Genomic DNA, 25,651 nt, shown 5'->3' with positions numbered 1-25,651 from the left:
GATATAAAAGGCAAAAAATATGTACCGCTTGAGGTTCCATTACATGGGTAGAACAAATAGTTAAACAAGAAGAAAAAAGAGGTTTACCTGCATAATATTTTTGAGGTATGGTACGTGACGTGACCATACAGTAGTCGTATGTGCGATCAACAGGATTTATCAGGGCCAAATTCCCAAGCGAAAACATTTCTGATGAGTAAAAGAGACCCCTACAAAGGTCCCAATGCTTGCTGGACAAAGGCATAGTTTGAAAGCTTGAATGATTTGATCTTGGTCTTCTTGAAGTCTGGATTCAAAACCATGATACCATCTTCATTAACTCGGACTGCCGAGCAGCTGGCATCCAAGTCGGGGAATGAGATTTTAGGTCGGTGCTTCTGAAGCTCTGAAATGATGGCATTGCTCCAGACTCCCGTGCATTCATTGTTCTGTATTAAAAAGTACGGGTTAAGCGGAGGGACGATCGAGTCTACCACAGTGACGAGAAAAAAGGAGCATTAGAAAGGTTATCGCAACCAACCGTTTTAAACCTTGCTTACCTAAGTCGACGTATCGGATTCTCAGATAGTTCACAGACACAGCATTACCGAGACATTGCACTGCTGATAAGACGAGAGACTCGAAATATTGGATAAACAGGGCGTCCTGAATCCCAGTCCCACTACTGGGACCTTCTGGTGTGGTTTCATAGAACCGGCAAACATTCTTCACTGTAATATCAATAGCTTTCAGACTATGCTGCGTATTTTCAGACTCTCGGTAGCCCAGCTCGTCAAAGAAACATCGACATATTCGTCCTGTGTAGGTTAGATTTTCGAGAGATTGGGCAATGTTGCCAAGCCCGGGACACATGTGAGCAACCCTCAATACTTTGTAAAAGAAGAAAGGGGGAGATGCCCTTTCTCGTCGATATTCGCTCTCCATCCTGATGTTAAGGGTTTTGATTCTTGTGGGAATGTATGGTAGAATACACATACCCATGGTTATGTATGTCTTGGACTTTTGCTTGCTGTATGAACCATGCCATTCCCGCAAGTTGGGAAAACAGTTAGTGATAAAAGTAAAGTCTTCTGGCTTTCTGATAAGATTCCACTGCCCCCTTGTGGCCAAGATTTGGACCGAAGGAACGAAAATTTGCTGTTTGGTTGGGTATAGTGAAAGATTTTGCACCTTGGGTGCCTTTCGCCTATCACCACCTTCTAAGCTCAACACCTTGACATTAGGGAGTCTATACATCATGAATAGAAAGACCTCCTCTAGGCTGCAATTGTTGTCTGGTGCATTATATGGTAGCCTTTGAGGTACTTCGGAGACTTGATACTGTGGCGCCCTCGTAACTATGGTAGGGTTTCTCCAGGTAGGAGTTGGAACAGACTGGAAAACGGGAAACCACACTTCTAGGTGTTTGATGTGATGTGCCAGATGAGGGCGTTCGCTGAACCAATTTTCGGCTTCTTGAACAGCCTTGGCGGTCCCTTTCAACTTGACATGCCGGTAGATGCGACTCTGTATCAAGGACCTCCACACACCACCAACCAGAGCCAGATCCGAAATATCACGTGGAGTGAAGCGACGTGTAGAAACGTTACGAGGAGCGATGACGCTAGGACATGATTGGGCCCCATACTGAGATCCAAAGATGTAGTTGAGAATTTCCTCGTGAATTTCGACGGGAAGCCGTGAGAACCCACATGTTTCAATGGGCTTTGCTTCCTCTAACCCGGGGTCAAGTAGGAATTCGCGGTTCGGCCCACTAAAGGAAACTACTTCTTCCATATCTGGTTCCGCTAACGGGAGATGGTCTGAAGCTGCAACTTGCAAGTATGGTGTGCTGCTTGGGCGGGTTGGTGGGGAAAATTCTGTGGGTCTCGGCTGATCAGGTGGCGGGCTTGATGGGCCCGAAACGGAATTTGCGGAGGTGGCGTTGATGATCGAGGAGGAATTTATGAGAGAAAACTCGCGGTTGGCAGCTGTCTTGTCGGCATCGAAGCTGGAGCGATAATCAATTTCCGTTGAGAATTCATGATCCCGATTTTCCAGGCCATAATCATTATCACGATCGAATGCGCCTGGAATATGAACCATTCTGGAGCTGATTGTAAATTCAGACCCGAAGGGATACAATATTGGTTTGGAGCAGACGGGGTTGATCTGGAATGGTGAACTTGAATCTCGCGGCGATGACATGATGGATGTCACCAGTAAAGATGGCTAGGCCAAGGCCGAAGTAAGAGAGAATAACGGGACAGAGTTCGGATGTCCGGGCAACAACTTTGAGGTAATAGGTATGATGCTCAGAAAAGTGTTCAAGTGTAGCGAAGTTGGCGGCGCAGATGAAGTATTGGGAAGAAAGGGAGGAGCCAGTCCGTTTAAGTAACCAGAGCCAAGCACTGGCCGCAAGACAACTGAGAGAGCTTTTTAGTTTCCTATTAGTCGACTAAATGTTTGTCATTCAAGTTTTTCGCATCTAATTCCAGTTCCAGGCTTGTGACGGAGCTTTTGTAAGACGTATGATGGTGAGTTCAGCCCAAAAATTAATGGCAGGTTATAAACTTGTCGAGACGCGAACAAGCAATGTCGACACTGATAATAGAGCATTAGAATGTGACTGCAAAGGCGGAGACTGTAATATGGCTGTGAGGATTTGGGTGGCTAGTGCTAGGAATGGTTCGTGTGATAAAGTATCGCCGCCACTTTCGCAGGGTCGCACATCAAAGTCTTGCTTACTATACTGCAAACAGACAGACATCTAATTTATACCCAAGAGAGGGGAAAGCGGTAACCTACCCAGCCGGATCCAAGATATTTCCCAGTGACTCAGTCAAGATGGCGGAACAAGTAAGGATGATGAGGTTTGCGGGTAATGAGAGTGTCGGAAAAGATTGAATGGCTCTTAGCAGACAACAGCAAGGCGATGAGGCTATGAAGCACAAATTGAAACTCCAATCACATCACCGCTGTCAAGGGGCTGAGCTGAGATCAGGTAGGCGGCCTGACAACCACGGCAACTCGATACAGGGCAGCGCAAGCGAAAAAATAAAGCGATCCAAATGTGCGCTTGTATGTATACAAATGGTGGAGTATAATCGGCGGCGTTGTCGACAGATAGTGGGGTCGGAGTCGCGATGAGCGAGAAAACAATGATGGTGATGGCGATGGCGATGGTGTTGGTGATGGTGATGAAGGAGGGAAGTTTAGGCTAGAGAGGCGCTATAGGATTTTTTTCTCCCTAAGTGTACGAATATTGATATAGTACGTACTAAGCAGGCGTTGAAGAGGGAAAGCGCGTCTGATCAATCAGCGGGAGTTACCTTCACTTGATCCGATGGAGAGACAGAAATCGAGCGAATGCCAGCGAAGGAAAAAGAAACGGCAGTAGTGAAACCAATCTCTGGAGTGAAATATTTAACAGCAATAACCACAGCATCAAAGCAAAAGAACACCAACTAATCTAGCCTTTTCCCTCTGCTGACTATCGTTTCTTGTTTGCTGCTAGCTAACTAGTTAGTTACTGTGTTTGATTAGTTATGTGTGTTTCGTTTAGTATATGTTACGAGGAAATTGCCTAACACAACCTCCTGCCCTTTTTATCACCGCTCTTGCCATTCTTGCCTCAGCTGCTCTTACCTTTTCCTCACGCCGATACAACCTTTCTCACATGACTTTTTCGCTAGTTACAACCCTTGGAAACTTGGCCTTGGGGGGGCGCGCATATGTTGATGCATTATCCTGCCAATCATTAATACATCCCGATGCACATCATCCACTGCGAAAGCTCTTAATGGGCTTGCGTATTTAATTTCTGCCCTGAATTAGAAAAGCGCAGGCCCCAGCCCATGTATTGCACAGACGGGTCTATGACGCCAAAATCCATCCCTTAACATTAACCCTTGTAGACCCTACCCATTATTTGTGTAACAACACATAACATCACCATGAGCCCAAAGCAAGAACTTGGCTTGGCTATTTTCATGTAGCTGGTGTAATCAGAAATCCATGCCATCTTTAAGTAGGAAGTGACCAATACATTTGTAAAACTACGCAGGTCATTTCCAGTCTTGATGTGCGAAGCTAGCGTCAGTGACTTCTTGATATGCGCAAGTTGAAAAGAGAAGCTACCTCTCCATCTCAATGGGTATATAATATGGCAAGCATTGCCACTTTGCCCTTTTTGATTTTCTTTCCTCTCTTTATCTCTTCAGCTACTCATTGACCTCGTCTACAAGTCTTTGAAAGCCCAGCGCCCACTTTGTTTCTTTGCAGATTTCGCCATGTTCTTTACACATGATCACGATGCGGCCGTCCGCAAGGTCGCCGCTTCGATTGCCAAATTCCACGTCCAAGGTCAGAAGTATCGTGTCTTCCATGGCTCATCCAACAGCACGCGTCCTCCTCATACTGGAAACTATGTTGACATTAGCAGTCTGAATCACGTTCTTCATATCGACAAGGCTAAGAAGACCATCACGGTTGAGCCTAATGTCGGCATGGATGGACTTGTCAAGGCTACAATTGCCCAGGGTCTAATCCCTCCTATTGTCATGGAGTTCCCTGGCATAACCATTGGAGGATCGTTTGCAGGATCTTCTGGCGAGAGCAGTTCGTGGAAGTATCGTTCTCTAGATGATATGGTTGTCGAGATTGAGGTTGTCCTGGGAAATGGCGATATTGTTATCGCTTCACCTACAGAAAACGCCGATCTCTTCCATGGTATTGGTGGCTCATTGGGAACCCTAGGAGTGCTGACCAAGCTGACAGTCTGTTTGATACCCGCTACCAAGTACGTTAGATTGGCCTATCACCATTATGACAGCATTGAGGCTACAGTTGCTGCTGTCAAAGAAGCGACTAATGACCTATCAAACGACTATATCGACGGCATCATGCATGCAAGCGACCATGGTGTTGTTATGATTGGAAAAGGAATGGACAACCTGCCGCCAGGCTCTAAAATGAAGACTTTTAGTAAGCCTTGGGACAATTGGTTTTTCCTTCACTCAGAAAGCCTGCCGCGCAAAGAAATTACTGTCGATTATATCCCACTTGCGGAATATCTATTCCGATACGACAGAGGAAGCTTTTGGATGGGAAAGCATGCGTTGGAGTACTGGGGCTTCGTGCCGTTCAATCGTCTGACTCGCGCAGTCTTTGATGATTTCCTCCACACCCGGCCTCTCTATCGGGCTCTCCAGAGTACCAATAGCTCCAGTCTGACGATCGTACAGGACGTTTCCTTCCCCTATGACACAGTGTGTAACTTCATGCACTATGTGGCGGAAGACTTCAAGATCTTCCCCATGTGGCTGTGTCCTCTACCCGCTGTGCCGGGTCCTACATTCCACCCCCACACGACTGATAGTGACGGCAATTCAATTCCTATGCTGAACGTGGGCGTATGGGGAATGGGTCCCAAAGACATGTATGAGTGTGCGCAGCGCAACCGCGACCTAGAAATGAAGGTGGTGGAACTCCGTGGCCGCAAGGTGCTATATGCACATGCGTACTATACAGAGGAGGAATTTTGGAAGATTTATGGCAAGGATTGGTACGAAGGTCTTCGAAAGAAGTATTCAGCGACTTCTCTACCAACAGTGTACGACAAAGTCAAGGTGGACGTGGACGAGTTTAAACAGGACTCTATTACAACACGCATCCGGATGCAGTGGCCGTTGACAGGGTTTTTGGGTCTTATTCACGCTCTGCGAAGCTCAGATATCTGGGCTCATCGTCGTCTACGGATTTCGTCATGGAAAGGTGAGTTTTCTTTTCTTTCTTCTTTTGTGTCTATTGTTTTAGGAGGGCTCAGACGAAAAGATTGGCTAACATGCTTTTTTTTTCAGTCATCACTAGTGGTAGTGAGTAATTTGACAGTTCGGAGTGTCGTCTAAATTTGCCGAGCGCCTTGACGAACCAGAAGACCCTTGGTGGATATGTGCTGTGCCGTTCGTAGAATAGGCACAGGTGAAGCAACGGACCGAAACAGGAAATTGGCTTAAGCACTGTTATGAGTGTTTTTCATGGTGTCAGCATGCATCTACTTTGTGTACTTGTATAGCTGTCTGTGATGTGTGAAGGCAGAGCAAAGAAAAATTTGAGGACTGGATGTGATTGACAGAAGATGTAGACTTGTATCGAGACAGGTCTAGACCTCTTGCAGCCCACAATACAGAGTTTAACAAGACAGGCGGAACATGTGCAAGATGGCAAATGCGGAGTGGTGATTGGCTAAAGACCCTGGATAGGCCGGGGGCTTGGTTGTTTTGACTGTTTCGGCAAAAAAAGGGTGGAATAAGAGGAAGCCAGGGGCAGGGCGTCCCACACGAAGTCCTTTTAATTCCGTCTAGTTAAAGTTGTGTGCCTCGGGGAAAGAGAGAGAGGCTGTGTTGGGGGCTGAAGAAAGACAGAGACAGATGAAGAGGGAGAGGAAGAAGCGGAGATTGATAGATGGTGATGATGGCGATTATGGTTATCACGTGTGGGATATGTGTGGTGCATACGTGGACAGCTCATGGCTCAAGTGCAGATGCATGACTAAAAAAAGAAAAAAAAAGGGAAATCTACAAGAGTTGTGATGGGTTGCGTCAAAGACAGAGACACTTGGATTTGGCGGGCAATCAGAAGAGCAGGGGAGAAGGGGAAGGGGAGGCACCAGAAGTATAACTAATACAGCAGTGGTATATTGTGGATGGTGGGTGGTAGAATAATACGGCCAAATGGTTAAATAGTAAGTGTGCGCCAAAGACGCAAGCAGGCGGATAATGCGACATGACTGGAGAGTCTAAACACAAGAGACAGCGGGGGCGAGACCGGGAGAAGGGGGGAAGGGGGGGGGGGGCGGGGCCGGAGCCTGGGAAGTGGGAGAGAATTTCTAGGCCTTTTTTTTTTTTTTTTTTTTAGCTGGGGCAAGGGGCAAGTGTCATGTCTTCTTCTTTGACAGCCCAAGTAAATGAGTGGCATAGTAAACGATGCAAGTACATATATCTTTTACTTGGACGGAACACGCCGGTAGAACGACGTTGGTTGGCGTGGAAAGGAAGGGAAGAGAAGAGCATATGTCTATGGACAGAAGCGTAGCCAGAGGCTTTATGTATGTATGTATGTATGTATGTATGTATGTATATATTCAGTAGTTAGCTAAGTGCAAGCGTAACAAGAACGGGCCGAGACAAAGACAAACGCGAGAGGGAGAGGAGAAGAAAAGAAAAGAAAAAAAGAAGGCTCCGATGTGCAAGGGAGAGACTGCGACTGGTTTACGACGACAACTAGTTAGACAGACGGGTTGGCTGGATCTATTAGGCCGAGGCGGGTAAACCTGCGTGCACATATGACGTGGAATCCGCTTGTGTTAGCTATATGCAAGTTCTGGGGCCGCAGGCCGGGTCGGGTCGGCTCAGGCTGGTCTTATGTGTCCGTGGTCAAGCACGGCGTCTGTCTGATTGACCGTCTGGCGGCGGTGATCTCGTCTCTTGGTGTCAGAAGACAGCGAAGCGAACGCGTAACATGTATGTGTTCACGACTAATTATATAACTATGCTTTCTGTGGGATGAATTGGTCTGTGGGAGGAGGAATCGAGAGACAGAGAAAAGTTCGGATGCTAGCCGGCCCCGACTCTTTATTGGGGGTTAATTTTTCCTTGTTATTTTCTTCTTTTCGTGTGTCTTCTGGCTTCGGTCTTGGGCTTTCAACTCGCTGATCAAACAACAGACAAAACATGAGTCTAAAACACTAGAGGCGGAGCTGAAGGAAGCAGACGAGAGAAGAGGGAGACCAGCCAAGTCTCCGGGGGGAAGGGGGGTGGGGGCTGAAGCCTGCTGTAGTTACAGAGAGACAGAGAGATACGATAGTGAGTGAGTGTGCTGGAAGCACCAAAGACGTCTATACAGACTGTCGCCATAAAACAGGACATCTGCTCTCAGGCGCTATTACAGGGATGCCATCGTTCTTCATTACAGGCGGTCGATCTCCTGCTTTCACTATGCCCCCCCTGCTGGCTTACCGAACCGACCCTGCTAAATCCATTAGCCTCCCCGCTTAGAACAAAGCTGAAACAACGCAGCAAGACCAAGATTCTGGTGTTATTTGCTTTCTTGGTCTCAGTTGTCTCCTTTTCATGCGGACTAGTGTTTCGAGGAGAGTTGATGGAGAAAGTCAAGCCGGGAGGGAAGCAGACTGGAGAGACAGGCGGAGGGAGGGCCGTCTCTGCGTACATTATATGCTGTAGGAGTATTATATTCTGTGGGAGCATTATATTCTGCGTGTCTGCTTGTCCTTTGACCCTTTCACCTCCATCCTGACGTTTTGCCTTCTTTTTATAACAACATTCTCGAAGCAGCAAAAAAAGCTTCCGTTGCTGTTTCTCTTGGTGAGTTTGCCAACTATCGTAACATGAAAACAAAACCTTTCAAGTAACTAGTTAGTGCAGCATAAATGTCTCCGGACCAATTGCTGCCAGCTTCTAGAGACAAAGGGAGGGCTGGCTGGCTGCATCTTTTTCTTGTTTTCCACTTCGCCTAGAGAGAGAGGGAGGCCGTAAAAAAAAAAAAAAAAAAAGAAAAAAACCACCGTCACACAAAGCCACATGGCGCGTCCTCCCTTCTACCATCACTCTGGAGCCAGAGAGCCTAACCCTGAACCCTAGATCCAGAGAGCTCAGGCCTTTTCTCCTGCTAGGATGGCCCGGATGGCGGACGTGTATGATGAGTGTCCAAGCGCCCAGTTCGTACGCACAATGTATAATTGGAGGTTTCCGTTTTGCATATGGACCTGCCAGAAGTCTTGGCTCTTGTTCCATTGAGGTGTTCCTCGTCCTTTTTTTACCTTCTGCTTCCAGCCTGCTCGCCAGAATTGGGCCTCGTGACGGTGCTGTATAAAACAGTAGAAGCTGTAACTGGTTGTCCAAGACAGCATTAGGGCTTCTGTAAAGCCAAAACATGGCCTGTAACCCTTGGCAGATGGAAGGGAAAAAAAAAGGTCCCAGGCAGCTTGGACATGAAGATCAAAAGAGAAACTATGCTTGGGTTAAGCTTTGGTTTCATGTTTTTCTTTTCTTTGCTGCTGGGCCAGCTTAGACCACCGCTAAAAAGAAGAACAGGCTTTTCCATATGTTGGTGGGTGGGGCCGGAGAACAAATAAAGAGAAAAACAGGACTGGCTCTAGACTGACGAGTTACTGGCTGGCTGGCTTACACAGGCCGGCCGCTGAAACTAGGGGGTCGCAGGCCCTGTGGAACAGAGGGCTAGGCGGCTAAGGGGGAGTCCTGTATTACGGAGGACTGAGAGACAGAAGAGCCTAACTGGTGCAGTGGCACCAAGCCACGCCAGACCACCGGCGGCTCAAGCTACGCAATGAGAGTGCGAGATGGGCCCCGGCGAAAGGGCGCAAGCTAGTTAGTCGGCGGCTAACAGAATGAACGAGGAGGACAGTCCGGCCAGGGCCACGAGCCAGCAAAGCCAAGGCCAGTGCCAGGCGATGGGATCGATGGGGCTGAGACTGAAGCGGCCGGGGGAGGAAACTCTGGCTTTCTGTAATGACGCCGTGTGCAACGCAGCAAACAGCGATCAGAGAGCTGGTGAGACAGCCGACGAGGAAGACGCCACTTGGACGTGTCGTATGCGGTGTCGAGCATGTCTGGCCCTTCTTTCCAGGGCCCGGCTAGCAGGTTCTACCCATCCCGCTTTTGTAACATCCCTTCACCGGGGGTCCCTGGCCCCTGCTGCTGAGTTTATGAGAGGCCTGGCCCTGAACAAGACAAACTGCGCTGTGTTGTATGTAGTACGCATCTGTGCCGCTCGTTGGCACGGACTAGTATACTTGGGCCGAGAGTTACAAAGACAGAGGATCAGTAGCATGGCTTCTGTCGTCGTATGTGCATGCGTGGCTCTGTTAATTCTGCCTCATTTATCGATGCACTTGGCGATCCCCCCGGACCAAGACCCTGCCTCCTCTCCTCTTCCCTCACCCACCCCCGAGACGACGGGGGTAGTGTTAATGTGCCTGGGCAGATGGGTTAGTTGGTCCACAGCCCTTTTTATCTCAGAGCCTGGCGTTTGTTTCATCATACATGTATCGAGCCTGGTGTTCTGCTTCTTAACGACTGCTTAATCCCCTTCTGTTCTACGTCTTGCTTTTCCTTCCGCTTCTCTTTTCTTTCTTCCCCTCTTCAAGTCTTTGCTTCTCTTCTTTTGTACTTCTTTCTTGTTCTTTTTTATTTTTCTTCCCCCCTCCCCCTTCCCTTCCGGAATCAAAGCCTCTGGAGGACGCTGTGGTTGTTTTATATCACCACCAAAACACCGGTACAAAAGACACGAACCGCCCAAGAAGAACGCAAAAGTTGATCTTTATATTCTTCTCTGTCCGCTAATTCTACCATTTCTCTGTCAATCTCTTTACTGTGCTGTGCTTGGTTGTCATATCCCGAAAAGGAAGCCGGCCGCCTTTCTCTCCTTCGAGCCTCCTCTCTTTACTTAATACACCACCGAGTTCATCAGACTTGACGACGATCCTCTTTTTGCTTCTTTTCTTCGCTTCTTGTTCACTCTTCACCAATCCATCCCACAAAGCGGTAGCCGGTCTAGACGTTTTATCCCTTCCTTAGTATCTACATGCTTCATTACACTCATCTTTCTGTGTCCATATAGCTTCACTTCTTGTCTCTCCTTCTACGTCCACTATAGTCGTTAATTCACTTCCCCACACACCGTTCTTCTCCCAAACTCATACACCATGTCTTCCTCTCACAAGAACATGTCTCTGCGGAGACTCGTGGGCATGGCCCTCATGTGGTCACTGCCCGTCGCCATGGCCGGCCCCATCGGCCCCAATGACCCCAGCGGCAGATACGGCGGCCGGACCAGAGTTGACAGCTTCTCCGACGATACCCCCAGCAACAGCCTGTCCTCCAGCAGCTCCGTGGCGCCTGCCCCCGCTGCTGCCACCACCACCATCACCACCGGCGGCGGCACCTACACCGTGCTCAACGCCGGCGCCGCCAACGCTGTGCCCGACCGCTACATGGTCGTTTACAACAACACCTTTGACAACGACGCCATCACCACCAAGCAGAACATGCTAATTGCCTCCATCGCCAAGCGCAACCTGCGCAAGCGTGGGCTCAACGGCCGCGCCCTGTCCAACTACGTCAAGACCTTCAGCGTCAACCACGGCCGCTTCAGCGCCATGTCCGTCGAGTCCGACAACGACATGATGGTCAGCATCATGTCCGAGCCCGAGGTTGCCTACGTCGAGGCCGTGACCAACGTCAAGGCCTCGGCCCTGACTGCTCAGCTCAACGCCCCGCTGGGCCTCGTGCGCCTGTCCAACAAGGACCTCGAGACCCAGGACACCGCATCCACCCGCTACACCTTTGACTCTACCGGCGGCAGCGGCATCACCGCCTACGTCGTCGACACCGGCATCCGCGTGACCCACACCGAGTACCGTGGCCGCGCCGTCTTCGGCGCCAACTTTGTTGACGGCTCGACTGACACCGACGACAATGGCCACGGCTCGCACGTCGCCGGCACCATTGGCGGCCGCACCTTTGGCGTCGCCAAGAACGTCAACCTCGTGGCCGTCAAGGTGCTTGACGCCCAGGGCGGCGGCGACACCGCCACCGTCGTCGAGGGCATGCAGTGGATCGTCGACGATGTCGAGGCCAACAACCGCACCGGCAAGGCCATCATGAACATGTCACTCGGCGGCACTTTCTCGCAGGCCATGAACGACGCCATCGAGGCTCTCCGCGTCGCTGGCGTTGTGCCCGTCGTCGCTGCCGGCAACGAAAACGTCGACGCCAAGGACTCGTCGCCCGCTTCGGCTCCCAGCGCCATCACCGTCGGCGCCATTGACGCCACCGACGACACCCGCGCGCCCTTCTCCAACTTTGGTGCCGTCCTGGATATCTTCGGCCCCGGTGTTAACGTCACCAGCTGCGGTATTAACTCCGACACTGACACCCAGACCCTGTCTGGCACTTCCATGGCCTCCCCCCACATTGCCGGCCTGGCTGCCTCCATCATGTCGGCCGAGGGCATCACTAATGTCGATGACGTCGCTCTGCGCCTAAAGGCTCTTGCCAAGGACGGCGGTGCTACTGTCAAGGACGACGTGCCCGGCACCACCACTCTGATTGCCTACAACGGTGCCCAGGGTTAAATCGGCTATCAAACGGCAAAATAACAAATCCTCTTTCTTTTTTTCTTTGTCTATTCTTTCCCATTAGCATCTCAAATTCCAAACCAAGGAGCTCCTGTAGTAAGGCGCCGTGATCATCTCAGGCCTTTGTTGTTTCTTTTCAAGACACGCAGCTGGTGTTGAAGGCTCTTCGACTTAGACTTTGGGTGTTTCCAGAAATACTATGCGGTTCATTTTCCACCTTTTCCTTGTGTAACTAACTTGCTGTTCTCCTTTTTTTTTTCCTTGTGTAACCTACGATATTCCATTTTCCTTTTCCCCCATCCCAATAACAGTACTATCACTACGTTCACCCCTGACAAACTCACGTGTGATGAAGAAGAAGTCTTGGGAAGTATAATGAATTCATACTGAACTCTACGAGAGATACCATAAATACGATATTTACCTTACAAGTCACTTCAACCTACAAAAACATGCAATGAATGTGGTATCGTAGTAGTATAATGTTTGCGACTCGATGTTGGCTCCCTCTGAAGACAGGAAATTTGCCTCGGCGGGAGCGCTATAAAACATCAAGAAAGCATGAGTTTGATTTAAGCACTTCTTCGGCACAACTGCAGTCACCAAAAGGACTGAATTGCAATTTGACATCCGTGCTAACGGTTGCATACACCAACCGACATGAAACAGTTCGCTAGAGTCACGCATGGTTAGAGTAAAAAAAACAAATGGAAAGAAGCAGGCCCATCCTTAGAAAGCCGCAAGCGCCGGGAATTTCATCATGGTATTAGTAGCAGTAATAGGACAATGTCCGTAGTCGCACTGTCATTCTCGCGAGCCAGATGCGTGAGATGTGAAAATATGTTAGATAAGTGTCGTATCAGATAGGGTATTGGGGCGTTCTGGCATGATAAATGCAGTGCGCAGAAGAAAAGTATGGCTGTGTAATAGCAGAAAGAAATGGATTGAAAATCGAGTTCGAGGCTTGCCATAATCGAAAAGGCGGAGAAAAAAAAGAAGAAAAAGAAAAGGGAGGCAAGTATGTTCTGGAGGGCGCCGAGGCGAGCTGGTCGTAAGGCGAATCGATGCCGGATCGAGGCTGTCGTCAAGAAGTCTTTTACAGTTCTTCCTTGATAGCGGAGGCAGTGCTGGTAACAGCCTTTGTGACGCTCGAGACCGTGTCAGACAGGGAGTTGGGATCAGGAAAGTACTTGGAAAGAATAATGTTGAAGCCAAAGGCAAAGGCAACCTAAAAAGAGGCCATGTCAGTAAAATTTCAAGGTTCGGAAGCGTTCTAGAAGTAGTGAGCAAACTTACCATCATCAGTCCAACAGTCAAGGTAACACCAACAACAACAACGACAAACATGGTGATGTCATTGTTCTCAGAAGTAGTCTTGGCCGGCCCAGGGGTCTGGGTGGGATACATGGTCTCAATGAGCTGCTCAATGCGAGCGCAGGCAGTGCTAATCTGGACGTAAGAAGGATCACGAGGATCGTTCTTCTGATGTATTCTCCGGACATAGCGACGGAACGCGCCACAAAGTGTGTAGAGGCTCTGGGTAGACTCAGTCATGAGTTGACACGCATCACCCTTGGTAATCTTGATGTTACGCTTGAAGATCTCGGGGTTGCGGAACACGAGCTCAAGTGTGGCGATGGCCATGCTCTGAGGGATGGCCACGAAGTTGAAAACGCTTCGTTCTCTGATTCTAGCCATGTACCACAGGCAATCTTCCAGGTTTCCGAGGGCGTTGAGAACCATCTCAGAGGATACCCACAGGGCCTTCTCTAGATTGTTGGGATCAAAAATATCATCCCACTTGTCAAAGTGTTTGCTCCAAATCTCCTTGGGCCAGAAGCGACGCTTGTCATCAAAATCTTCGCGCACATCACGAATGATGTTGGTCTTTTGGAGAAATTGCCCCATGGACTCGGTGAGATGGGATTTTTCCATGAGTTCAGGAAGGGCGAACTCGGCCGTGACAAACAAACGCGTCAGACCTTCGCCAACCAGGCCAGCCACATAGTGGCAGTACTTTTCATACTCGGCAATGGTGGAGACGCCATTAGTGTTGTGCTCAGCATTGACAGCATAGTCAGCCATGCCGTTGCCCATCTTCTCCGTTATGTCGGTAATAATCTCACGGTATTCGGGCTTCACGAGCTTGTACTCGTGGATGATGTCGTCGAAATGGACGAGGAGCTCCCGATCCTTCTCGTTGGGGCCGTTATCCTTAAACGTCCAGCCATCTTTTTCAAGTATTTGCCAGAATGTGCGCAGGATAGGCTCCTTTGTAGCAAGTGGTATCGTCATGTCATCCTCGACAGTATCAAGACCTCTGAGGATTAGATAGAAGAGAGCGACGGGTACCAAGAGCTCAGGATTCAGTTCCTTGATGACAGCAGCGAAACTGCGGCTGGTCAGATCGAGGAACTTGAAGCAGCTTTGCAGAGTCGGCGACTCCTTGGAAGGGTCGCGTGTGTGAACGGGATCATGCCAAAGTTTCCTAATGAGAGAGAGGGAGGATGTTAGTTTTGGGAGTGTTCGGAGATTGATGCAGAGCACAGATGTAGGCATGCAGGCCGGAAGCGAAGAAGGAGGTCACATGGCTCAGACAATACTGGGACTATAGCTGAATGCGGGTTGACAATTAAGCGGAAGGTGAAACTAACCATTGGATGATGGCCCGAAGCTGGTTGGGGTGGAGGAGATAGTAGAGCTTTCCCATTGTGAGAGCGAGGAACGGAGAAGAAGAAAGAAGACTGCCAGGTGGATGAGCGATGGTGGAAGCGGAGAATCAGGAAATAGTCTTGAGCAGTGGCGGATTGGGGAGAGTATGGCAGAGCTGGAAAAAAGGGGACAGCTGGCTAAACGGGCGGTAGGTATAAGGAGGATTTAGAGCACAAGGAAGTTGGGTATGAAAAAACGGAAAAAAAAAAAAAAAAAAAAAAGAGACGGTGAAGCGATCAATTCCGATTGGGTATTAAAGTAAATGACAACGTGACAGTGGTAAAAAAAAAAGATTAAAAAAGACGACAAGTAAACAAGAATATCAGCGCGAAATGTATGCAGAAGAAGAAGAGAAAGGGAATTAAGACGAAGATGCGATTTAAGGACGAGCAATAGAAAAGGAAATCAGAAAAGGGGAGAGCAGAGATGAGCAGCTGCCGCGCAATTAAATGGAAGTCGTCGAGCAAAAAAGGAATCCACAAGATATGGAGCAAGACGAAAAATTTCACGAGGCAGGAACGGAGCGAGCCCACAAAAAATCTGCGCAAATCGCGACTTGATCGCGACAAGCGACAAGAGAGAAGGGAAAGAGCACAGAGCCGCGATGTCAGCCAATCAGAAGCGGAGCGGCTATGGGGATGGAGCGGGTACTTGTACAAATAACAAGAGGAAAAAGAGGGGCAAGAGAAAAAATGCAGTAAAGGCTTGATTTGATGCCAAGCCCAAGAGTTGGGTGAACGCCAGCTACATATGCATGAAGTGAGTTTGTATAAGTATGCACTGCGTAGAAGAATCTTCACAGCGAAGACTGCATGAAATCTGTCGATACATACGAAGAAAATAGCACGTAGACACATGGGTGGTGGAACACATCTGGTGGCTCTGAATACGTTAGGGTTAGTCAGTCTGGAGGATAACATCTCCGCATTGCTCCTTCCACAAACTGGGTTGTAACACAACTACGTTCGGTCTGGGTTCTCCCTTCCGAGTTTTTGGGTTCATGCGATTGGATGACATGTCAAGTCATGAACAACAAGACCGACTGCTTAGCCATTTTGAACATCACATCTGTGTGAGCAGGGAGGCACAAGACTCGCTTGTTCCTATTTATTTACGGAGAGAGAAAAAAAGCAAGAAAAGAGAAAAAAAAAAGGAAATCTGATAGAAACAAATGAACGAGACAATGACACCGTGGATGTGACGTGTGTAACAATAACAGGAGACACAAGGAGCAAGGTAAAATACATCATTTTTCAACAATGAGCGGGAAGAACGGGAGACAAGGGCAAAGGGGAATCAACAGGGATGCGAAGAGATAGCAAGAAACAAATATCGACGGGAGGGTAGGTGTGTGGGGAAGATGAGGGCGTGCAATGATGAGGGGGGAAGAAGAACAAAAAGGACCACCATCGTTGTCTATCATGCCTTAGGAACATTGGGCGCATCAGCAGCAGCAGCAGCGGCGGCGTGGTCGTGCTTGGATTTGCCCTTGGGGTCCTTCTTCTTCTCCTTCTTGATGGCAGCTTCGGCCACCAGTTGCTCGAAAACGAGGTAGTCGCCCTCTTCTTCAGCCGTGCGGTGAGCCTGGTAGGGGAGACAAGTGGTTAGCAATATGTAAAGGCTAAGGTGCCAGGATGTCATGAAGGCAGCCCTTCTGTTAGAATCACACTTACCTTGACAAAGATATCACCAATGAGCACCAGAGCCTGCGCACGCTCAAGACGTTTTGAGCTAGACACCTTTTTATCCGTGAGGACTGTGTCGCACACCTCGCGCAGCACGCTCTGGATCTCGAACTTGCTGCCTCTCCAAGCAGCCGTCAGGATTTTGCCTGTAACTCTACGCTCGTACTCGGCCTTCTTCTCGTCGGTCCACTCCTCGCCGCCCTTTTGCTCCATCTTGACCATCTCCTCCATCTCGTTTTGCGCATCAATGGCACTGCTAATGGTGTTCCAGGTGTCCTTGACTAGAGTACCCTTGTCCTTCATCCGGCTAAAGAAGCCACCAATGCCAAAGAACTTTTGGCTGCGCAGGAGCGCCGTGCCCTTGCTGAGATAGGTCTGACCTATTGCGTGAAGAATATCAATACCGAAAGACTCCATTTTAAGTTCCTCGGCCTCCAACTGCATCTTGGTCTGAAAAGCCCTGGTCACATCAATACTCTTGTCCGTCTCGGTCCACACGCTAATGCGGTCCAGAAGCTTCTGTGTCAGCTTGGAGACACGCTCCTCGCGCACGCGCTGGCGCTCAGCCTCCAGGGCAGCCAGCTGTTCACGCTGCTCCTTGGTCAGGCCGGCCTTCTTTTTCTTGTTTTCGGCTTCGTTGAGGTCAGTGGTGGCCTCGTCGGGCTCGACATGTTCAGTCGCCATGATAGCAGGGCGAATAGGGATGGCCTTGCGATTAACACCAGCCTGGTTTGTACGAGGAGGCAAGGGGGGGTTGGCGCCGGTCTCGCTGGTACGGGGGGGCAGAGCAGGCTTCTCCTCTTCGTCAGTGGCAGTGGCCGTGGGGGCGGTTGGTGACTGGGGAGTAGAGGCTGTCTTGGGAGGGGGAGCACTCTGAGACGCGTCCGAATTGGCCTCCATGTCCTTCAGACTAGCCTTCAATGCCTCTTCCATTCCAGGAAACTCTTCGTCGGGTTTGGCAGCAGACTCGCCAGGCTTGGCGGAAGATTCACCGTCCTTTGCAGCCTCCTCTTCGGCGGCGGCGGCGGCAGCGGCCTCCTCCTCATTCATGGCAATATCCATAGTAGCAGTCAGATCCTTCATCAGCGAGATCTCGCCAATCCAGTCGAGGAAGGCCTCGCCACCAAAGATGGAGGTGAAGAACTCGGAGGGGTCGACAAAGCCTTCCTGGGGCTTGGCAGAGTCCTTGCCATATTTGTCGTAGGCCTTGCGGAGATCAGGGTCTGATAGCACCTGATAGGCTTCGCCGATGCTCTGGAACTTTTCGCTGGCAGTGGGATCGTTGGGGTTCTTGTCTGTGGAAAGCAGCAGGAAGGGTTAGTTAGGTGTACACAGAGACAGGATGTAGGTTAGGGATTTGTCTTGTTGCGGCTCAAACGACGACACTTTTCAGGCCGAGGGAGCTGGGCCAGGCAAAGAAAAGCCATCGTCACAACGGCGTTAACCGCCAAGCGGGGGCATGAAAGGCCGCCTGCAAGACACGGCGGAGGAGTGCAGGACAGACGAGACAGCTGGGATGCGGGGGGTGTCAAGTACCGGGATGGTGGACGATGGCCATTTTGCGATAAGCCTTCTTGATCTCCAGCTCGGTCGCGGTGGGCGCCACGCCTAGAGTGTCATAGTAAGCCGTATCGGCGACCATTGTTGCGAGGAAGTAGCGAGCGGGTGGGTGTTTTTGGGGGCAGTCGGCTGGCACAAACGGCGATGACGGGTAGTGGGTGGTGTGTGATCTAATGTGATCTGATGGCAGCGATCACAGAAAAGACGGTTTGGGTGGAAAGAAGGAAACCAAAAAAAAAACGAAAAGAGAGAAGAAGGAAGAAGGCGGGGACCTTGCAGCTTTCTGTACCAGGGGGGGGGTTATCGATTCTTGTGGAAGGGAAGCTTGTATGGACTTGTGCTGCTGCTGTGATGAGCAATGGAGGGGTAGAGAGAGAGGCAGGAAAGAAAGAGAATTAATGTAGACAATAACCAGTTAGTTAGTTAATGATATAAAAAAGGCGTGCCTGATCAGGCAGCTTGTTACTGTTGGACTCTCAGGCAGCCAATTATAAACTGTACGTACAAGAGGCTCAGGTAAATGTTCACCAACGAGCGCCAGAACCTTCTATACAGGCGCAAGTGCACCTTCTATTATAGCGCCCGTTCCTCATTGTTCGTGCTTGACTTCTTACATGAGATAATGGATGATAGAGAACAAGACCCCACTTTCGAGCGACGCCACACTGCCAGGGCCTTACGGGTGCTACCATTCTGGAATTCTGGATATTCTGCCAACCGATGACATCAGCGGCGTGTGGCGTTTTTCCCTTCTTTGGAGCCCGAGATTGGGCTCTACTGTTTGGCAGGAATTTGACTTTCCGACCTTCTTCTGAGCCCATTCCAAAAACAAAAAACAACAAGAATAACCAACACTCAACAAGGCCTGCAATTCATGCGTAATGCAAACGGGGCTGGCTTGGCCTAGTTATTGACCCGTGCGTTCGCGGCCTTGCTCTCTGCTCTATGCCCAAGGCCTGCAAGGATAACACGGTGATATATGATATTTCATGTGTGTGTGGAAGTGGTATATAGATTTCCCGATAAAGGCTCTATCCCACGCTAAACAAAAAAATCATTAAAGCCACGATACGAATGAATTCTGTCATCCAAGAGTGGTCATAAAGAAACAAGAAAAAAAAAGTGGTCAAGTGAGATCAAACAAGTTAGATATGGTGGTGGACATGGGAAAAAAAACACAAAAAACAAAACGCCAGGGAGAACTCGCGCTGGGCAAGCATCCAGATATAAAGGTATAAGTCATTGAAAACAAAAATAAGAAAAAAACAAACATGGGGATAAGCGTAGGGGGGAATCAACATCAAACAAAACCGCAAAATCACAGGGCACCTCCAACTCATCAAGCCGTACGTTTCATTATCGCTCGTTTTCTCGTGCTGTTGCAACAGGTGTATCGGCTTCTGTCTCGGTGTCTTCACCCGAGTTTTCGTCCTCGTCATCATCCGTGTCCATGACACTTTCAGTGGCAGATGGCGACACCGCACCGGTTCGCGGGTAGAACACGGGGTACTCGCGCACACCGTCCTCATCGTCTGTCTCCATGTCTAATGGATCAAGCACGCGGCCGCCGACCTTGGTGTCGGGCACATGTACCTGGTATACCAAGGCCTTGCGACCCTCCCTGATCAGCTCCTCGGTCCAGTTGAGGCATCGCTTGAGGCTCTGGTTAATCTTTTGGCTATCAACTAGGAGCTCACGATGCTTGGAGAGATCAAGGTGAAGGCGGCGTTCATCGCGGTTGCGGCGACGCACATCTTTTACTTCCTGCGTGTTGGGAGAGAGAGGCGTATCATTAGAAGAGCTAGATGAGCTGAGTGAGCCGTCGTCATCATCGTTTTCGGACTCAGCATCCATGTCGGACCCGTCGACGTCTTCGCCCGAGCCAAGGGCATCATGCGTCGAATTGGATTTCATCTCCTTGTCTCCAGGCAAAAGCGTATCATCACACTCCTCTTCCTCGGCAGTATCCGACAATAAGCTGGCATCATTAGACTGGGCTTCAGGACCCGCTGGGGATGTTCCTAGCCGGCCGCCGCGTGTTAGTCTTCGGAAGCGGCGTAGTTCGGATTGCTGTTTTCGGAGTTGGCGTTCCAATGTGCGATTGATAGCTTCCAGAGAAGCATTTCGGATTTCCAAATCTTGCACTTTGCGTTGGCTGCGCGCGTTAATTACTGAATCGCTGACAACTGCGACAGGCTCATCAGCCTCACTGTCGGAATCCAGATCAGACCCAGATACATTGCTATCATCATCGTTGTCGTCGTCATCTACATCTTGGTCATTCTGGGAATCTTCAAACTCTTCAGCAGCCTGAAGAATGGAAGCGAGGTTCATTGCAGGATTTATAAGAGGCGGAGAGGGTAGAGGATCATTGGATGAAATGGACAGCGGTCGTTGAGATGGTGTGCCCGCGGGGGACCCAGTGAGATCTGACTGTGAGAAACTCGAGCCGGAGCGTGCGTGGCTTCTCATTTGATGCGCATCCATACTGGATCTTTGACTAGCAGGGCCATTTGCTGGGAGATATGGAGGAGGGTTCGAGGTTGATACTGGCCGAGTCTGAATTATTGGTTTATGAGGTGCCACGGGGCTGTTTGCTTGAGTTGGCTTTAGCGGAGGGCCATTCACACTGTTCTTCTTGGGTGATAGCGGTCTTTGTGAGGCAACAAGGCTGGGTGAAGATGGGAGACCTGATGTTGATAGCCTCGAAACCATTGATCGAGAAGTGGTTGAGGCGCTTGAGCTTGATATTGAAGAGCGGTGACTGGGCTCGGCTTCAGGAGCGCCATTTGCATAAAAGAACTTGCTAGATAAATCGTCGCTAGCCTGCGAGGGCGACTTGAGCAGAGACGCCGAAGGTGGCGCTGACGATTTTGGGGCAGACGGCTCAACAGCGCCTCCGTTGGCATAAAAGAACCCTTTCTGTTTTGGCGGGGGCGCCAAGCGAGGGGCACTGGGCAGTTTGGCGTTGACATCACTGGCGTAGAAGAACTTGGCATCGGGGTCATCCTTTGGCGTAGCCGGTGATGAATTAAAGGACACAGCTTGGCGGCGAAGAGAGTCGGCCTCAAGATGTTCAAGGCGCTCGAAAGAGGGCGTCAGGGGCGCAGTGGGGGTTGTACTGCTGCTGTCAACGCGGTTCTGGCGGCTCCCCGAGCGGGGGGTTACATTGCTAGTGAGTTTTGGACCGCCAGCATTGATCTGAGGATGATGATCGTAGATTGGCGGCGATGAAACAGTACTGCCGGTAGTTGTGAGACTGGATCTGTTTTTGGCAGTCATCGGTGCCACCGCAGCACCCAATCGACCAGGCTTGCCCGCTATTTTAGGCGTGAAAGAGCTGCGGGTGCTGGTAGCGCTGGAGGGGTTAGGGCCGCCTGTAGCTGAAGCAGAGCCCATGGCCTTGATGACGGGCATTGTGGCTGGCAGGATTTTCAGTGGCGGGCGTTTGGGCGGCGGTTTAGAGGCAGCGTTGGCGGCCGTCCGTGAGGTGGCGGTCGATGAAGCGGGGTATTGGGGCGTGGAGCGAGAGGATCGTGATGTGGAAGCAGTTGGTGGAGACGATGAGTCGGTCAGGTTGAGAGAAGTTCGACGCACGGAAACGGCCGAGGTGGAAGCGCGGGATGTTACAGAGAGGGTTGATTTGGCACCGCGCTTCAGTGGCTGAGGTACATGTTGCTGGTCTTTGTCGAGGGCAAGATTGGTCCCGGTAGAGCGGCGAGAAGAACGGTTCGACAAGGACGAAACAGTGGAGGACGTTGTGATGGGCCTCAAGATCACGACGCTGGGGGTGGGAGCAACAGACGACGAGGAATCAGTGGTTCGTCGGCGGCCAGCAGCAGCAGACTTTGTTGGGGCTGAAGCAGGGGCTGAAGGCGATATCAGCGAGGCGGAACAAGCAAGTGACCCAGAGGAGGAGGAGGATGACGCTGAGAGTCTGGCTGAGGTGGACTTTGTATGGGCCGCAAAGCCAGAGCCGCGTGCCAGCGATGCGATGGTGGGCTTGAGGCTGTTGTTGTTGTTGGTGGCTCGGTTCGTAAGGGAGATGGTGCTGGCAGATGAGGAGCGCCGGGGGGCCGAGTGCAGCGACGACTGCGGCGGCGACGGCGGAGATCGAAAGTCAGCAGAGGCAGATCCTAGCAAGGCAATGGGTGACGATACGGAGCGAGAAGCGGAGGGGAGTCTCGCGGCCGGCAGTCGGTTTGAGGCAGGCGAGAGATGCGAGGAATGGCCAAGGCGAGCGGGACGACGACTCTGTTCGGTCATCTAAGGGAAGCTTTAGTTGCCCAGGAACCAAGGCAGAAAATTATGGAGAATGTAGCTACTAGTACGGCGGACAGAGGGCGCTAGAGAGGCGCTAGAGGGCACTGGACAACAGCGAGAATAGCGGCCAGTGGGGAGACGATATAGGGCATGCGGGTGCAGATATAGGGCACTGATCAGGCGCTATGGACGGGTGGATAACGCTGGAGACACGGACGAGCCAGGACAAGCAGCAAGCAGCAAGCAGCAAAAGGGCAACGAGACAGGTCACGAGATGAAGCGGCAAAATAAAAAAAGCGTCATGGCACTGCGCATACAACACACACCACACAGGGACGAAAGGAGACCAGGCCTAGGCGAGTCTGATCTGGTCTGGTTTAGTGTAAGGCGAGCTTGGTGAGAATTTTCAGCGGTCTGGGAGACGAATAGCTCGCGATTGGCTGGGCGATCTTCGGCAGGACCAGCACAACAACAAACAAAAACAAGGAAACAACAAGGAAAACAGCCGATGATTGATGATTGAAGCGAAAGACAAAGAACAGCACACGAGTCGACAAATTAAGACACGCGGGGCAAGGCGAGCAGCAGATCAGGCACGGAAGCAGGTAAAGGCGACGGCAAGAGAAGGAAAAAATGAAGCTGTCGGGAAAAAAGGGCGGCTTGAACGGCGTGGGCGGTGAGGCTTGATTATATTGGAACAAAGCTGCATGACAAGGGAGGACATCAATAAAAGCCGGGGGGGGGGGGGGGGGGGGGATACTGAGAGAAAGGAGGGACGAACATGCACCAGGCCAGACAGCAAGACAAAATTCCTGGATGTGTGATTATCTGGCCGAATGCTTGTGTATGTATGCATCATGTGTGCCTTTCTCTTTGGATCTGTACACTTGATTGTCTACTTTGGCTACTTTTGTCGGTCGGCTCTCTCACGCCCGCGCCAGCTTTTGATCTGCCCGATGCCCCCAACATAGAAACTCAGTTCTAATGAAATTGTCCTTTGGCTGGGCCTTCATCCCATGGTACCTTTTTCTGAGTACTTGTGGTTCGCATCGAATGGGTGATTAGCAGTCAAACGTGAGTGCGCTCGCGGGGATGGTGACCAGGGTTACTACTCGTAGGGCCGTGATTAGGGTTACCAACAGCTTCTCTTTTCCTTCCCCCCGGCTTCTTCCATCATCCTCCCACATGCACGTTCGATCCGTCGTCAGTCTGTCGTCATGATATAAATACCGCACATATACATGGTTGACAGCATCGGGACAAGTTGTTATCAGTGCTACCAGCACAGACAAGCACAACCACATACAGACATACAAATGTGTGTACCAGCATGCACCTATCTCTGGCTCTACGTGGTGTGGTGTCCTTGGGCACACGCTTCCATGCCGGTTGCTACCGACAGGCATAATATCAAAACTCTGCCACACCCCTTGGCCCGGCTTTGACGTAAGCCCGTCTCAGAGCCCAGTCTCAGCGGGCCCAAGGACAGTGAGCAGGCGACCCAGAATGACTCTCCAGGTATGCACACATATAGGACCTACGTCCATTGCATACATGCTTGTAGTTAGCTAGTTATACACTTGCAAACGCGGGGAATCTTCCACCATCAAGGCATCGCCATTATCAGCGCTGCAATTCGTTTAATTCCTAGCAATTGATCTTCTTTCAGACGACTGCTTCTGTTTCGGCACCGCCAAGACATGCAACCAATACTATCTCCAGGGTTGACCCCCCCTTTTCTCCTCCGGCCCCGAAACAAGATTCCGGATTCCGAGCCTGCCAGAGTGCACTGCCCTCAGCTAGCTAGGCAAGCCAGACATCGCATTTTGTATGGGAAACCGAACATGTTCGTATTGCAACGCCAGTTTCATTTCCAGTGTCGCCGGCATTTAACATGTGATACTCAAACCTGACAGCTGTCAGCGGCTGTCAACCAGCTGCCAAAATCAAATGCCCGGAGCCTCCAGTTTTGACTCAGCTTCCAGCCTGTCCACCACAAACTTCCACCACCTACAAGCCCCGAAGCACTGCTGAGTCCGTGCTACCTATCGTATAGCTCCATACTGTTTTGTCCGTCCCGCAGATAGCTGGCATGGGATACATCGGCGTCTCGCTCATTGTCGCTACCGCCGTGCTGGTCCTCGTGCGTCCGCCGCCATGGCTGCGTCGCCAGGTGCTTCTCCTCTTCCATGGCGCTGCCGACACTGTTGCCCGCCCGGCGCCGGTGCGCAAAACTAACCGCGGCGCAAAGCCCGTCATAAAGGACATGCCCGACTCCGCGCCTGGAAATCACCACCCAGAACCCAACAACCCCGACCAGGATGCCGATCAGACAACCCCCAAAGCCACTCCCGCCCAGCCCGCCATTGCCGTACCCTCTTTCTCTCTCGCTGATGATGGGCCTTCCACTAAATCTGCTATCGATGTTCCCTCGCTTCTACTTGTCAATGACAAGGTCTCCGCCTTGTCTACAGTGACACCCACAGCCACGCACCCAACCAATCTACGGAGCTCATCGCCCTCCTCCCTCTCCTCGGCTGCTGCCGCCCGGCGCCTCCCCGCCTTCCCCGCCATGAACTCGCCGCAGCGTGCCTCCGGTCCCACCGGGCCCGCATCCAACCGGCGTCCCGGCGGATTGATGGCGCCGCCAGCAGCGCGCACAGGCGGCGCGTCTTCCGGGCTGGCACCGCCACCCTCCCACTCCAGCGTGCCAACCAAGCCCAGCCGCAAAGTGCTTCTGGCGCCGGGCCACTCGCCGCTAGACTGGGCGCGCATATCGGGGCCGAACGCAGACCTGAGAGGACTGGGCAGCGTGGCTGCGCCATATCTCAAGGTTACGCCATCGATGCTCAAGACCATGACGGGCCGGCGCGGCAAAGATGCCTGGATGGCGATTAACGGCAAGGTCTACAATGTCTCGCCGTACGCAAAGTTTCATCCCGGCGGCGTCCCCGAGCTGCTGCGCGGCGCGGCACGTGATGCCACACAGCTGTTTGGCGAGATTCATCCGTGGGTGAATTACGAGAATATGCTCCAGGCGTGCTTGGTCGGGATTTTGGTAGAGGAGAGCCCAGCCGCCCCTACAGGATCGGGCATGGATGACATGGACTAGATTTGCGATAGAAACGACTTTGGCTTTCAGGCTGAAGTAGACGTGCAATTCTATGTAAAAAAAAAAACTTGCTTTTAGACCCTTACATGATAGATCCATATAGACATACTGGTAATAGTTCCCCTCTCATGTCCCATGCAAATATAACCACCATGCGACCAG

General features: G+C 51.0%; 7 protein-coding genes across 7 annotated transcripts; 3 read left to right on the top strand and 4 right to left on the bottom strand.

The window, feature by feature from the left end:
• Nucleotides 1-209: 209 nt before the first annotated feature.
• On the bottom strand, nucleotides 210-2,085 carry BROUX77_005202 (uncharacterized protein; the record flags this gene model as incomplete). The annotated part of the gene is made up of 3 exons (XM_073750050.1): nucleotides 210-469; nucleotides 540-710; nucleotides 1,530-2,085. 3 exons carry the CDS (start codon nucleotides 2,083-2,085, stop codon nucleotides 210-212), a joined length of 987 nt encoding a protein of 328 aa, XP_073604088.1.
• A 2,186-nt stretch (nucleotides 2,086-4,271) lies between these two features.
• BROUX77_005201 (uncharacterized protein) lies at nucleotides 4,272-5,863 on the top strand (the record flags this gene model as incomplete). Its single annotated transcript, XM_073750049.1, has 2 exons — nucleotides 4,272-5,754; nucleotides 5,841-5,863. The coding sequence occupies 2 exons, from the start codon at nucleotides 4,272-4,274 to the stop codon at nucleotides 5,861-5,863; spliced, it is 1,506 nt and encodes a 501-aa protein (XP_073604087.1).
• Nucleotides 5,864-10,723: 4,860 nt separating this feature from the next.
• On the top strand, nucleotides 10,724-12,154 carry BROUX77_005200 (uncharacterized protein; the record flags this gene model as incomplete). The annotated part of the gene is made up of 1 exon (XM_073750048.1): nucleotides 10,724-12,154. The coding sequence occupies one exon, from the start codon at nucleotides 10,724-10,726 to the stop codon at nucleotides 12,152-12,154; it is 1,431 nt and encodes a 476-aa protein (XP_073604086.1).
• A 1,099-nt stretch (nucleotides 12,155-13,253) lies between these two features.
• On the bottom strand, nucleotides 13,254-14,867 carry BROUX77_005199 (uncharacterized protein; the record flags this gene model as incomplete). Its single annotated transcript, XM_073750047.1, has 3 exons — nucleotides 13,254-13,385; nucleotides 13,454-14,645; nucleotides 14,812-14,867. The coding sequence occupies 3 exons, from the start codon at nucleotides 14,865-14,867 to the stop codon at nucleotides 13,254-13,256; spliced, it is 1,380 nt and encodes a 459-aa protein (XP_073604085.1).
• A 1,421-nt stretch (nucleotides 14,868-16,288) lies between these two features.
• On the bottom strand, nucleotides 16,289-18,196 carry BROUX77_005198 (uncharacterized protein; the record flags this gene model as incomplete). The annotated part of the gene is made up of 3 exons (XM_073750046.1): nucleotides 16,289-16,453; nucleotides 16,543-17,849; nucleotides 18,091-18,196. 3 exons carry the CDS (start codon nucleotides 18,194-18,196, stop codon nucleotides 16,289-16,291), a joined length of 1,578 nt encoding a protein of 525 aa, XP_073604084.1.
• Nucleotides 18,197-19,470: 1,274 nt separating this feature from the next.
• Nucleotides 19,471-22,380, bottom strand: BROUX77_005197 (uncharacterized protein; the record flags this gene model as incomplete). Its single annotated transcript, XM_073750045.1, has 1 exon — nucleotides 19,471-22,380. One exon carries the CDS (start codon nucleotides 22,378-22,380, stop codon nucleotides 19,471-19,473), a length of 2,910 nt encoding a protein of 969 aa, XP_073604083.1.
• Nucleotides 22,381-24,469: 2,089 nt separating this feature from the next.
• BROUX77_005196 (uncharacterized protein) lies at nucleotides 24,470-25,489 on the top strand (the record flags this gene model as incomplete). The annotated part of the gene is made up of 1 exon (XM_073750042.1): nucleotides 24,470-25,489. One exon carries the CDS (start codon nucleotides 24,470-24,472, stop codon nucleotides 25,487-25,489), a length of 1,020 nt encoding a protein of 339 aa, XP_073604082.1.
• Between the last annotated feature and the right edge of the window lie 162 nt (nucleotides 25,490-25,651).

Source organism: Berkeleyomyces rouxiae, assembly GCF_048999995.1.
Source record: "Berkeleyomyces rouxiae strain 22BRR77 chromosome Unknown BrBRR77_ptg000005l, whole genome shotgun sequence".
Lineage (NCBI taxonomy): Eukaryota > Fungi > Ascomycota > Sordariomycetes > Microascales > Ceratocystidaceae > Berkeleyomyces > Berkeleyomyces rouxiae.
Note: the sequence above shows the minus strand (reverse complement) of the source record. Positions and strands in the feature narration are given on the sequence as shown.